Source organism: Oncorhynchus kisutch, unplaced genomic scaffold (assembly GCF_002021735.2).
Source record: "Oncorhynchus kisutch isolate 150728-3 unplaced genomic scaffold, Okis_V2 Okis03b-Okis08b_hom, whole genome shotgun sequence".
NCBI classification, from domain to species: Eukaryota; Metazoa; Chordata; class Actinopteri; order Salmoniformes; family Salmonidae; genus Oncorhynchus; species Oncorhynchus kisutch.
The window spans coordinates 12,841,450-12,854,668 of NW_022261980.1; the positions used below are offsets into that span (position 1 = coordinate 12,841,450).

General features: G+C 48.1%; 1 protein-coding gene across 1 annotated transcript in view; it reads left to right on the forward strand.

Moving 5' to 3' along the window:
• Positions 1–13,219, forward strand: part of LOC109886615 (otogelin-like) — a 146,547-nt gene that overhangs the window by 14,647 nt on the left and 118,681 nt on the right. The window contains 2 exon segments of the mRNA XM_031812411.1: positions 8,762–8,870; positions 10,977–11,076. Coding sequence (XP_031668271.1) covers positions 8,762–8,870; positions 10,977–11,076 — 209 coding nt within the window.

A 13,219-nucleotide genomic window follows, 5' to 3' on the forward strand; every position in this document is an offset into this window, starting at 1 on the left:
TCCCTGAGTTAGACCTAGAGACCCATATCCCCCTCCCTGAGTTAGACCTAGAGACCCATATCCCCCTCCCTGAGTTAGACCTATTAGAGACCCATATCCCCCCTCCCTGAGTTAGACCTATTAGAGACCCATATCCCCCTCCCTGAGTTAGACCTATTAGAGACCCATATTCCCCTCCCTGAGTTAGACCTATTAGAGACCCATATCCCCCTCCCTGAGTTAGACCTATTAGAGACCCATATCCCCCTCCCTGAGTTAGACCTAGAGACCCATATCCCCCTCCCTGAGTTAGACCTAGAGACCCATATCCCCCCTCCCTGAGTTAGACCTAGAGACCCATATCCCCCTCCCTGAGTTAGACCTAGAGACCCATATCCCCCTCCCTGAGTTAGACCTATTAGAGACCCATATCCCCCCTCCCTGAGTTAGACCTAGAGACCCATATCCCCCTCCCTGAGTTAGACCTATTAGAGACCCATATCCCCCTCCCTGAGTTAGACCTATTAGAGACCCATATCCCCCTCCCTGAGTTAGACCTATTGGAGACCCATATCCCCCCTCCCTGAGTTAGACCTAGAGACCCATATCCCCCTCCCTGAGTTAGACCTAGAGACCCATATCCCCCTCCCTGAGTTAGACCTATTAGAGACCCATGTTCCCCTCCCTGAGTTAGACCTAGAGACCCATATCCCCCTCCCTGAGTTAGACCTATTAGAGACCCATATCCCCCTCCCTGAGTTAGACCTATTAGAGACCCATATCCCCCCTCCCTGAGTTAGACCTAGAGACCCATATCCCCCCTCCCTGAGTTAGACCTAGAGACCCATATCCCCCCTCCCTGAGTTAGACCTATTAGAGACCCATATCCCCCTCCCTGAGTTAGACCTATTAGAGACCCATATCCCCCTCCCTGAGTTAGACCTATTAGAGACCCATATCCCCCCTCCCTGAGTTAGACCTATTAGAGACCCATATCCCCCTCCCTGAGTTAGACCTATTAGAGACCCATATCCCCCTCCCTGAGTTAGACCTATTAGAGACCCATATCCCCCCTCCCTGAGTTAGACCTAGAGACCCATATCCCCCTCCCTGAGTTAGACCTAGAGACCCATATCCCCCCTCCCTGAGTTAGACCTATTAGAGACCCATATCCCCCCTCCCTGAGTTAGACCTAGAGACCCATATCCCCCTCCCTGAGTTAGACCTAGAGACCCATATCCCCCTCCCTGAGTAGACCTATTAGAGACCCATATCCCCCCTCCCTGAGTTAGACCTAGAGACCCATATCCCCCTCCCTGAGTTAGACCTATTAGAGACCCATATCCCCCTCCCTGAGTTAGACCTATTAGAGACCCATATCCCCCTCCCTGAGTTAGACCTATTGGAGACCCATATCCCCCTCCCTGAGTTAGACCTAGAGACCCATATCCCCCTCCCTGAGTTAGACCTAGAGACCCATATCCCCCTCCCTGAGTTAGACCTATTAGAGACCCATATTCCCCTCCCTGAGTTAGACCTAGAGACCCATATCCCCCTCCCTGAGTTAGACCTATTAGAGACCCATATCCCCCTCCCTGAGTTAGACCTATTAGAGACCCATATCCCCCCTCCCTGAGTTAGACCTAGAGACCCATATCCCCCCTCCCTGAGTTAGACCTAGAGACCCATATCCCCCCTCCCTGAGTTAGACCTATTAGAGACCCATATCCCCCTCCCTGAGTTAGACCTATTAGAGACCCATATCCCCCTCCCTGAGTTAGACCTATTAGAGACCCATATTCCCCTCCCTGAGTTAGAACCTATTAGAGACCCATACTCCCCTCCCTGAGTTAGACCTATTAGAGACCCATATCCCCCTCCCTGAGTTAGACCTATTAGAGACCCATATTCCCCTCCCTGAGTTAGACCTAGAGACCCATATCCCCCTCCCTGAGTTAGACCTATTAGAGACCCATATCCCCCTCCCTGAGTTAGACCTATTAGAGACCATATCCCCCCTCCCTGAGTTAGACCTAGAGACCCATATCCCCCTCCCTGAGTTAGACCTAGAGACCCATATCCCCCTCCCTGAGTTAGACCTATTAGAGACCCATATCCCCCCTCCCTGAGTTAGACCTAGAGACCCATATCCCCCCTCCCTGAGTTAGACCTAGAGACCCATATCCCCCCTCCCTGAGTTAGACCTATTAGAGACCCATATCCCCCTCCCTGAGTTAGACCTATTAGAGACCCATATTCCCCTCCCTGAGTTAGACCTATTAGAGACCCATATCCCCCTCCCTGAGTTAGACCTATTAGAGACCCATATCCCCCTCCCTGAGTTAGACCTATTAGAGACCCATATTCCCCTCCCTGAGTTAGACCTATTAGAGACCCATATTCCCCTCCCTGAGTTAGACCTATTAGAGACCCATATTCCCCTCCCTGAGTTAGACCTAGAGACCCATATCCCCCTCCCTGAGTTAGACCTAGAGACCCATATCCCCCTCCCTGAGTTAGACCTATTAGAGACCCATATCCCCCCCTCCCTGAGTTAGACCTATTAGAGACCCATATCCCCCTCCCTGAGTTAGACCTATTAGAGACCCATATTCCCCTCCCTGAGTTAGACCAATTAGAGACCCATATCCCCCTCCCTGAGTTAGACCTATTAGAGACCCATATCCCCCCTCCCTGAGTTAGACCTAGAGACCCATATCCCCCTCCCTGAGTTAGACCTAGAGACCCATATCCCCCCTCCCTGAGTTAGACCTATTAGAGACCCATATCCCCCCTCCCTGAGTTAGACCTAGAGACCCATATCCCCCTCCCTGAGTTAGACCTAGAGACCCATATCCCCCTCCCTGAGTTAGACCTATTAGAGACCCATATCCCCCCTCCCTGAGTTAGACCTAGAGACCCATATCCCCCTCCCTGAGTTAGACCTATTAGAGACCCATATCCCCCTCCCTGAGTTAGACCTATTAGAGACCCATATCCCCCTCCCTGAGTTAGACCTATTGGAGACCCATATCCCCCCTCCCTGAGTTAGACCTAGAGACCCATATCCCCCTCCCTGAGTTAGACCTAGAGACCCATATCCCCCTCCCTGACTTAGACCTATTAGAGACCCATATTCCCCTCCCTGAGTTAGACCTAGAGACCCATATCCCCCTCCCTGAGTTAGACCTATTAGAGACCCATATCCCCCTCCCTGAGTTAGACCTATTAGAGACCCATATCCCCCCTCCCTGAGTTAGACCTAGAGACCCATATCCCCCCTCCCTGAGTTAGACCTAGAGACCCATATCCCCCCTCCCTGAGTTAGACCTATTAGAGACCCATATCCCCCTCCCTGAGTTAGACCTATTAGAGACCCATATCCCCCTCCCTGAGTTAGACCTATTAGAGACCCATATCCCCCCTCCCTGAGTTAGACCTATTAGAGACCCATATCCCCCTCCCTGAGTTAGACCTATTAGAGACCCATATTCCCCCTCCCTGAGTTAGACCTATTAGAGACCCATATCCCCCTCCCTGAGTTAGACCTATTAGAGACCCATATCCCCCTCCCTGAGTTAGACCTAGAGACCCATATCCCCCTCCCTGAGTTAGACCTAGAGACCCATATCCCCCCTCCCTGAGTTAGACCTATTAGAGACCCATATCCCCCCTCCCTGAGTTAGACCTAGAGAACCCATATCCCCCTCCCTGAGTTAGACCTAGAGACCCATATCCCCCTCCCTGAGTTAGACCTATTAGAGACCCATATCCCCCCTCCCTGAGTTAGACCTAGAGACCCATTTCCCCCTCCCTGAGTTAGACCTATTAGAGACCCATATCCCCCTCCCTGAGTTAGACCTATTAGAGACCCATATCCCCCTCCCTGAGTTAGACCTATTGGAGACCCATATCCCCCCTCCCTGAGTTAGACCTAGAGACCCATATCCCCCTCCCTGAGTTAGACCTAGAGACCCATATCCCCCTCCCTGAGTTAGACCTATTAGAGACCCATATTCCCCTCCCTGAGTTAGACCTAGAGACCCATATCCCCCTCCCTGAGTTAGACCTATTAGAGACCCATATCCCCCTCCCTGAGTTAGACCTATTAGAGACCCATATCCCCCCTCCCTGAGTTAGACCTAGAGACCCATATCCCCCCTCCCTGAGTTAGACCTAGAGACCCATATCCCCCCTCCCTGAGTTAGACCTATTAGAGACCCATATCCCCCTCCCTGAGTTAGACCTATTAGAGACCCATATCCCCCTCCCTGAGTTAGACCTATTAGAGACCCATATTCCCCTCCCTGAGTTAGACCTAGAGACCCATATCCCCCTCCCTGAGTTAGACCTATTAGAGACCATATCCCCCTCCCTGAGTTAGACCTATTAGAGACCATATCCCCCCTCCCTGAGTTAGACCTAGAGAACCCATATCCCCCCTCCCTGAGTTAGACCTAGAGACCCATATCCCCCCTCCCTGAGTTAGACCTATTAGAGACCCATATCCCCCTCCCTGAGTTAGACCTATTAGAGACCCATATCCCCCTCCCTGAGTTAGACCTATTAGAGACCCATATCCCCCCTCCCTGAGTTAGACCTATTAGAGACCCATATCCCCCTCCCTGAGTTAGACCTATTAGAGACCCATATTCCCCTCCCTGAGTTAGACCTATTAGAGACCCATATCCCCCTCCCTGAGTTAGACCTATTAGAGACCCATATCCCCCCTCCCTGAGTTAGACCTAGAGACCCATATCCCCCTCCCTGAGTTAGACCTAGAGACCCATATCCCCCCTCCCTGAGTTAGACCTATTAGAGACCCATATCCCCCCTCCCCTGAGTTAGACCTAGAGACCCATATCCCCCTCCCTGAGTTAGACCTAGAGACCCATATCCCCCTCCCTGAGTTAGACCTATTAGAGACCATATCCCCCCTCCCTGAGTTAGACCTAGAGACCCATTTCCCCCTCCCTGAGTTAGACCTATTAGAGACCCATATCCCCCTCCCTGAGTTAGACCTATTAGAGACCCATATCCCCCTCCCTGAGTTAGACCTATTGGAGACCCATATCCCCCTCCCTGAGTTAGACCTAGAGACCCATATCCCCCTCCCTGAGTTAGACCTAGAGACCCATATCCCCCTCCCTGAGTTAGACCTATTAGAGACCCATATTCCCCTCCCTGAGTTAGACCTAGAGACCCATATCCCCCTCCCTGAGTTAGACCTATTAGAGACCCATATCCCCCTCCCTGAGTTGACCTATTAGAGACCCATATCCCCCCTCCCTGAGTTAGATCTAGAGACCCATATCCCCCCTCCCTGAGTTAGACCTAGAGACCCATATCCCCCCCTCCCTGAGTTAGACCTATTAGAGACCCCATATCCCCCTCCCTGAGTTAGACCTATTAGAGACCCATATCGCCCCCCTCCTGAGTTAGACCTATTAGAGACCCATATTCCCTCCCTGAGTTAGACCTATTAGAGACCCATACTCCCCTCCCTGAGTTAGACCTATTAGAGACCCATATCCCCCTCCCTGAGTTAGACCTATTAGAGACCCATATTCCCCCTCCCTGAGTTAGACCTAGAGACCCATATCCCCCTCCCTGATAGACCTATTAGAGACCCATATTCCCCTCCCTGAGTTAGACCTATTAGAGACCCATATTCCCCTCCCTGAGTTAGACCTATTAGAGACCCATATTCCCCTCCCTGAGTTAGACCTAGAGACCCATATCCCCTCCCTGAGTTAGACCTAGAGACCCATATCCCCCTCCCTGAGTTAGACCTATTAGAGACCCATATTCCCCTCCCTGAGTTAGACCTAGAGACCCATATCCCCTCCCTGAGTTAGACCTATTAGAGACCCATATCCCCCTCCCTGAGTTGACCTATTAGAGACCCATATCCCCCCTCCCTGAGTTAGACCTAGAGACCCATATCCCCCCTCCCTGAGTTAGACCTATTAGAAGACCCATATCCCCCTCCCTGAGTTAGACCTATGAGAGACCCATATCCCCCTCCCTGAGTTAGACCATTAGAGACCCATATCCCCCCTCCCTGAGTTAGACCTATTAGAGACCCATATCCCCCCTCCCTGAGTTAGACCTATTAGAGACCCATATCCCCTCCCTGAGTTAGACCTATTAGAGACCCATATTCCCCTCCCTGAGTTAGACCTATTAGAGACCCATATCCCCCTCCCTGAGTTAGACCTATTAGAGACCCATATCCCCCCTCCCTGAGTTAGACCTAAGAGACCGTATCCCCCTCCCTGAAGTTAGACCTAGAGACGCCATATTCCCCTCCCTGAGTTAGACCTATTAGAGACCCATATCCCCCCTCCCTGAGTTAGACCTAGAGGACCCATATCCCCCTCCCTGAGTTAGACCTAGAGACCCATATCCCCCTCCCGAGTTAGACCTATTAGAGACCCATATCCCCCCTCCTGAGTTAGACCTAGAGACCCATATCCCCCTCCTGAGTTAGACCTATTAGAGACCCATATCCCCCTCCCTGAGTTAGACCTATTAGAGAACCCATATCCCCCCTCCCTGAGTTAGACCTATTGGAGACCCATATCCCCCTCCCTGAGTTAGACCTAGAGACCCATATCCCCCTCCCTGAGTTAGACCTAGAGACCCATATCCCCCTCCCTGAGTTAGACCTATTAGAGACCCATATTCCCCTCCCTGAGTTAGACCTAGAGACCCATATCCCCCTCCCTGAGTTAGACCTATTAGAGACCCATATCCCCCTCCCTGAGTTAGACCTATTAGAGACCCATATCCCCCTCCCCGAGTTAGACCTAGAGACCCATATCCCCCCTCCCTGAGTTAGACCTAGAGACCCATATCCCCCCTCCCTGAGTTAGACCTATTAGAGACCCATATCCCCCTCCCTGAGTTAGACCTATTAGAGACCCATATCCCCCTCCCTGAGTTAGACCTATTAGAGACCCATATTCCCCTCCCTGAGTTAGACCTATTAGAGAACCCATATTCCCCTCCCTGAGTTAGACCTATTAGAGACCCATATTCCCCTCCCTGAGTTAGACCTAGAGACCCATATCCCCCTCCCTGAGTTAGACCTAGAGACCCATATCCCCCTCCCTGAGTTAGACCTATTAGAGACCCATATTCCCCTCCCTGAGTTAGACCTAGAGACCCATATCCCCCTCCCTGAGTTAGACCTATTAGAGACCCATATCCCCCTCCCTGAGTTAGACCTATTAGAGACCCATATCCCCCCCTCCCTGAGTTAGACCTAGAGACCCATATCCCCCCTCCCTGAGTTAGACCTAGAGACCCATATCCCCCCTCCCTGAGTTAGACCTATTAGAGACCCATATCCCCCTCCCTGAGTTAGACCTATTAGAGACCCATATCCCCCTCCCTGAGTTAGACCTATTAGAGACCCATATCCCCCCTCCCTGAGTTAGACCTATTAGAGACCCAATATCCCCCTCCCTGAGTTAGACCTATTAGAGACCCATATTCCCCCTCCCTGAGTTAGACCTATTAGAGACCCATATCCCCCTCCCTGAGTTAGACCTATTAGAGACCCATATCCCCCCTCCCTGAGTTAGACCTAGAGACCCATATCCCCCTCCCTGAGTTAGACCTAGAGACCCATATCCCCCCTCCCTGAGTTAGACCTATTAGAGACCCATATCCCCCCCCTCCCTGAGTTAGACCTAGAGACCCATATCCCCCTCCCTGAGTTAGACCTAGAGACCCATATCCCCCTCCCTGAGTTAGACCTATTAGAGACCCATATCCCCCCTCCCTGAGTTAGACCTAGAGACCCATATCCCCCTCCCTGAGTTAGACCTATTAGAGACCCATATCCCCCTCCCTGAGTTAGACCTATTAGAGACCCATATCCCCCTCCCTGAGTTAGACCTATTGGAGACCCATATCCCCCCTCCCTGAGTTAGACCTAGAGACCCATATCCCCCTCCCTGAGTTAGACCTAGAGACCCATATCCCCCTCCCTGAGTTAGACCTATTAGAGACCCATATTCCCCTCCCTGAGTAGACCTAGAGACCCATATCCCCCCTCCCTGAGTTAGACCTATTAGAGACCCATATCCCCCTCCCTGAGTTAGACCTATTAGAGACCCATATCCCCCCTCCCCGAGTTAGACCTAGAGACCCATATCCCCCCTCCCTGAGTTAGACCTAGAGACCCATATCCCCCCTCCCTGAGTTAGACCTATTAGAGAACCCATATCCCCTCCCTGAGTTAGACCTATTAGAGACCCATATCCCCCCTCCCTGAGTTAGACCTATTAGAGACCCATATTCCCCTCCCTGAGTTAGACCTATTAGAGACCCATACTCCCCTCCCTGAGTTAGACCTATTAGAGACCCATATCCCCCTCCCTGAGTTAGACCTATTAGAGACCCATATTCCCCTCCCTGAGTTAGACCTAGAGACCCATATCCCCCTCCCTGAGTTAGACCTATTAGAGACCCATATCCCCCTCCCTGAGTTAGACCTATTAGAGACCCATATTCCCCTCCCTGAGTTAGACCTATTAGAGACCCATATTCCCCTCCCTGAGTTAGACCTATTAGAGACCCATATTCCCCTCCCTGAGTTAGACCTAGAGACCCATATCCCCCTCCCTGAGTTAGACCTAGAGACCCATATCCCCCTCCCTGAGTTAGACCTATTAGAGACCCATATTCCAACCCATCTCTCAATGTCTAGACTAACTGAATTCTCTGTCTGTCTCCTATTCCTCTCTCTGTCTGAATGTCTCTCTCCCAGACCTGATCTATGAGGAGGGAAGTTGTGTGAAGGCCTCAGACTGTCCCTGTGAATACCACGGCATGGTCTACCCCTCTGGACAGACCGTTCAGGAGGAGTGTAACAACTGGTAGGACATCTCTCTATGATCTCATCTCTCTATCATCTCATCTCTCTACCATCTACTCTCTCTATAATCTCTCTCTCATCTCTATATCATCTCTCTATCATCTCATCTCTCTATCTTCTCGCTATCATCTCCTCTCTCTATCATCTCATCTCTCTTTCATTGAATCTATCATCTCATCTCTCTATCATCTCATCTCTCTATGATCTCGCTATGATCTCATCTCTCAATCATCTCATTTCTCTATCATATCATCTCTCTATCATCTCTCTATGATCTCTCCATCATCTCTCTATCATCTCTCTATCATATCATCTCTCTATCATCTCTCCTCTCTATCATCACTCCTCTCTATCATCTCTATCATATCATCTCTCTATCATCTCATGTCTCTATCATATCATCTCTCTATCATCTCATCTCTCTATCATCTCTCCTCTCTATCATCTCATTATCATCTCTCTATGATCTCATCTCTCTATAATCTTCCATCATCTCTATCTCATCTCTCAATTCATCTCTCTATCATCTCTCCTCTCAATCATCTCTCTATCATCTCTCCTCTCTATCATCTCTCATATCATCTCTCTATCATCTCTCCTCTCTATCATATCATCTCTCTATCATCTCATCTCTCTATCATCTCTCCTCTCTATCATCTCTCTATCATCTCTCCTCTCTATCATCTCTCATATCATCTCTCTATCATCTCTCCTCTCTATCATATCATCTCTCTATCATCTCATCTCTCTATCATCTCTCCTCTCTATCATCTCTCCTCTCTATGATCTCTCCTCTCTATCATCTCATTATCATCTCTCTATGATCTCATCTCTCTATCATCTCATCTCTCTATCATCTCTCTATCATCTCATTATCATCTCTCTATGATCTCATCTCTCTATCATCTCATCTCTCTATCATCTCTCTATCATCTCTCCTCTATCATCTCATCTCTCTATCATCTCTCCTCTCTATCATCTCTCCTCTCTATCATCTCATATCATCTCTCTATGATCTCATCTCTCTATCATCTCTTATGGTCCTCTCATATCACCTTCTCCAGTTGTAAGTGGATGTAATGTTTTGATGTTTGTTGGTTAGGATTGATGTTCTAACCCAAACATGACATCAGAACCCAGTACACCTATGGAACCATTTATATTTAGGCTCCTACATCAAAATATTGTCCCCTTCTGTCTTCTTCGTTTCCTTTCAATCCCAGGCATCTCAGATCCAACCAGGATTAAGTCATGTGACTATGATGACTGACGTTTATTTCCCAGAGGTCTTTGGTGATTAGGACAGTCTTTCATGTACCCATAGTACACTTGTGATCACGTCTCCCCGTTTCTTCTCTCTCTTTCAGCACCGTGTGTGGGGGGAGTGTGGAACTGCACAGAGTACAGCTGCCCAGGTTCACATCTTTACTTTGTACTATAGACTATGTCAAACTAATTTCCCCTTGGTGATTCATCAGGTACAATCTCATCTCATCTAGACATTATGCATGTGGTATATGAGAAAGGGCTGCTAAGGCTTTTTTGTATTTAACTAAATACAGTTTTGTTCTATTTGAATGCAGACTGCAGTGTCTGTCACTTGATGTGCTTTCTCCTCTTCTCTCTCTCTCTCTCTCTCTCTCTCCCCTCTCTCTCTCTCTCTCTCCCTCTCTCTCTCTCTCTCTCTCACTATCTCTCTCTCTCTCTCTCTCTCTCTCTCTATCTCTCTCACTCTCTCCCTTCTCTCCTCTCCCTCTCTCTCCCTCTCTCCTCCCCTCTCTCTCTCTCTCTCTCTCTCTCTCTCACTCTCACTCTCTCTCTCTCTCTCTCCTCTCTCTCTCTCTCTCTCTCTCTCTCTCTCATCCTTCTCTCTCCTCTCTCTCTCTCTCCCCTCTCTCTCTCTCCCCTCTCTCTCCCTCCTCTCGTCTGTCTCGTCTCTCTCCCTCCTCTTCTCCCTCTTCTATCTCTCTCTCTCTGCCTCCCTCTCTCTCTCTCTCTCTCTCTCTCTCTCTCCCTCCCTCCCTCCCTCTCTCTCTCTTATCTCTCTCTCTCTCTCAGGAGAGTGCTCTGTGACTGGGACATGTTCTTCCACTCGTTTTGACGGCAGGGGTTCACCTTCCCAGCTTCCCTGTCAGTATGTCCTGGCTAAGAGTCGTAACTCAGGGAAGTTCACTGTCACCATTCAGAATACCCCGTGTGGACCGTAAGTTTAATAAAGATACCTTTCAACCCTCAATATGTTGTTAAACCCATAGAGAAGACTGAACACACCATTATAGTCTCTACAAGACAACCCATAGAGAAGACTGATACACACCATTATCGTCTCTACAAAGACAACCATAGAGAAAGACTGATACACACCATTATAGTCTCTACAAGACAACCCATATAGAAGACTGATACATTATAGTCTCTACAAGACAACCCATATAGAAGACTGATACATTATAGTGCTCTACAAGACAACCCATAGAGAAGACTGATACACACCATTATAGTCTCTACAAGACAACCCATAGAGGAGACTGATACACACCATTATAGTCTCTACAAGACAACCCATAGAGGACGACGATACATTATAGTCTCTACAAGACACCCATATAGAAGACTGATCTATATAGTCTCTACAAGGACAACCCATAGAGAAGACTGATACACACCATTATAGTCTCTACAAGACAACCCATAGAGAAGACTGATACACACCATTATCGTCTCTACAAGACAACCCATAGAGAAGACTGATACACACCATTATAGTCTCTACAAGACAACCCATATAGAAGACTGATACATTATAGTCTCTACAAGACAACCCATATAGAAGAACTGATACATTATAGTCTCTACAAGACAAACCCATAGAGAAGACTGATACACACCATTATAGTCTCTACAAGACAACTCCATAGAGGACGACGATACACACCATTATAGTCTCTACAAGACAACCCATAGAGACGACCCGATTACATTATAGTCTCTACAAGACAACCCATATAGAAGACTGATTCATTATAGTCTCTACAAGACAACCCATAGAGAAGACTGATTACACACCATTATAGTCTCTACAAGACAACCCATAGAGAAGACTGATTACACACCATTATAGTCTCTACAAGACAACCTATAGAGAAGACTGATACACACCATTATAGTCTCTACAAGACAACCTATAGAGAAACTGATACACAACATTATAGTCTCTACAAGACAACCCATAGAGAACACTGATACACACCATTATAGTCTCTACAAGACAACACAACCCATAGAGAAGACTGATACACACCATTATAGTCTCTACAAGACAACCCATAGAGAAGACTGATACACACCATTATAGTCTCTACAAGACAACCCATAGAGAAGACTGATACACACCATTATAGTCTCTACAAGACAACCCATAGAGCAGACTGATACACACCATTATAGTCTCTACAAGACAACCCATAGAGAAGACTGATACACACCATTATAGTCTCTACAAGACAAACCCATAGAGAAGACTGATACACACCATTATCGTCTCTACAAGAACAACCCATAGAGCAGACTGATACACACCATTATAGTCTCTACAAGACAACCCATAGAGAAGACTGATACACACCATTATAGTCTCTACAAGACAACCCATAGAGAAGACTGATACACACCATTATAGTCTCTACAAGACAACCCCATAGAGAAGACTGATGCACACCATTATAGTCTCTACAAGACAACCCATAGAGAAGACTGATACACACCGTTATAGTCTCTACAAGACAACCCATAGAGAAGACTGATGCACACCATTATAGTCTCTACAAGACAACCCATAGAGAAGACTGATACACACCGTTATAGTCTCTACAAGACAACCCATAGAGAAGACTGATACACACCATTATAGTCTCTACAAGACAACCCATAGAGAAGACTGATACACACCATTATAGTCTCTACAAGACAACCCATAGAGCAGACTGATACATTATAGTATCTACAAGACAACCCATAGAGCAGACTGATACATTATAGTCTCTACAAGACAACCCATAGAGCAGACTGATACATTATAGTCTCTACAAGACAACCCATAGAGAAGACTGATACACACCATTATAGTCTCTACAAGACAACCCATAGAGCAGACTGATACACACCATTATAGTCTCTACAAGACAACCCATAGAGCAGACTGATACACACCATTATAGTCTCTACAAGACAACCCATAGAGCAGACTGATACACACCATTATAGTCTCTTACAAGACAACCCATAGAGCAGACTGATACACACCATTATAGGTCTCTACAATACAACCCATAGAGCAGACTGATACACACC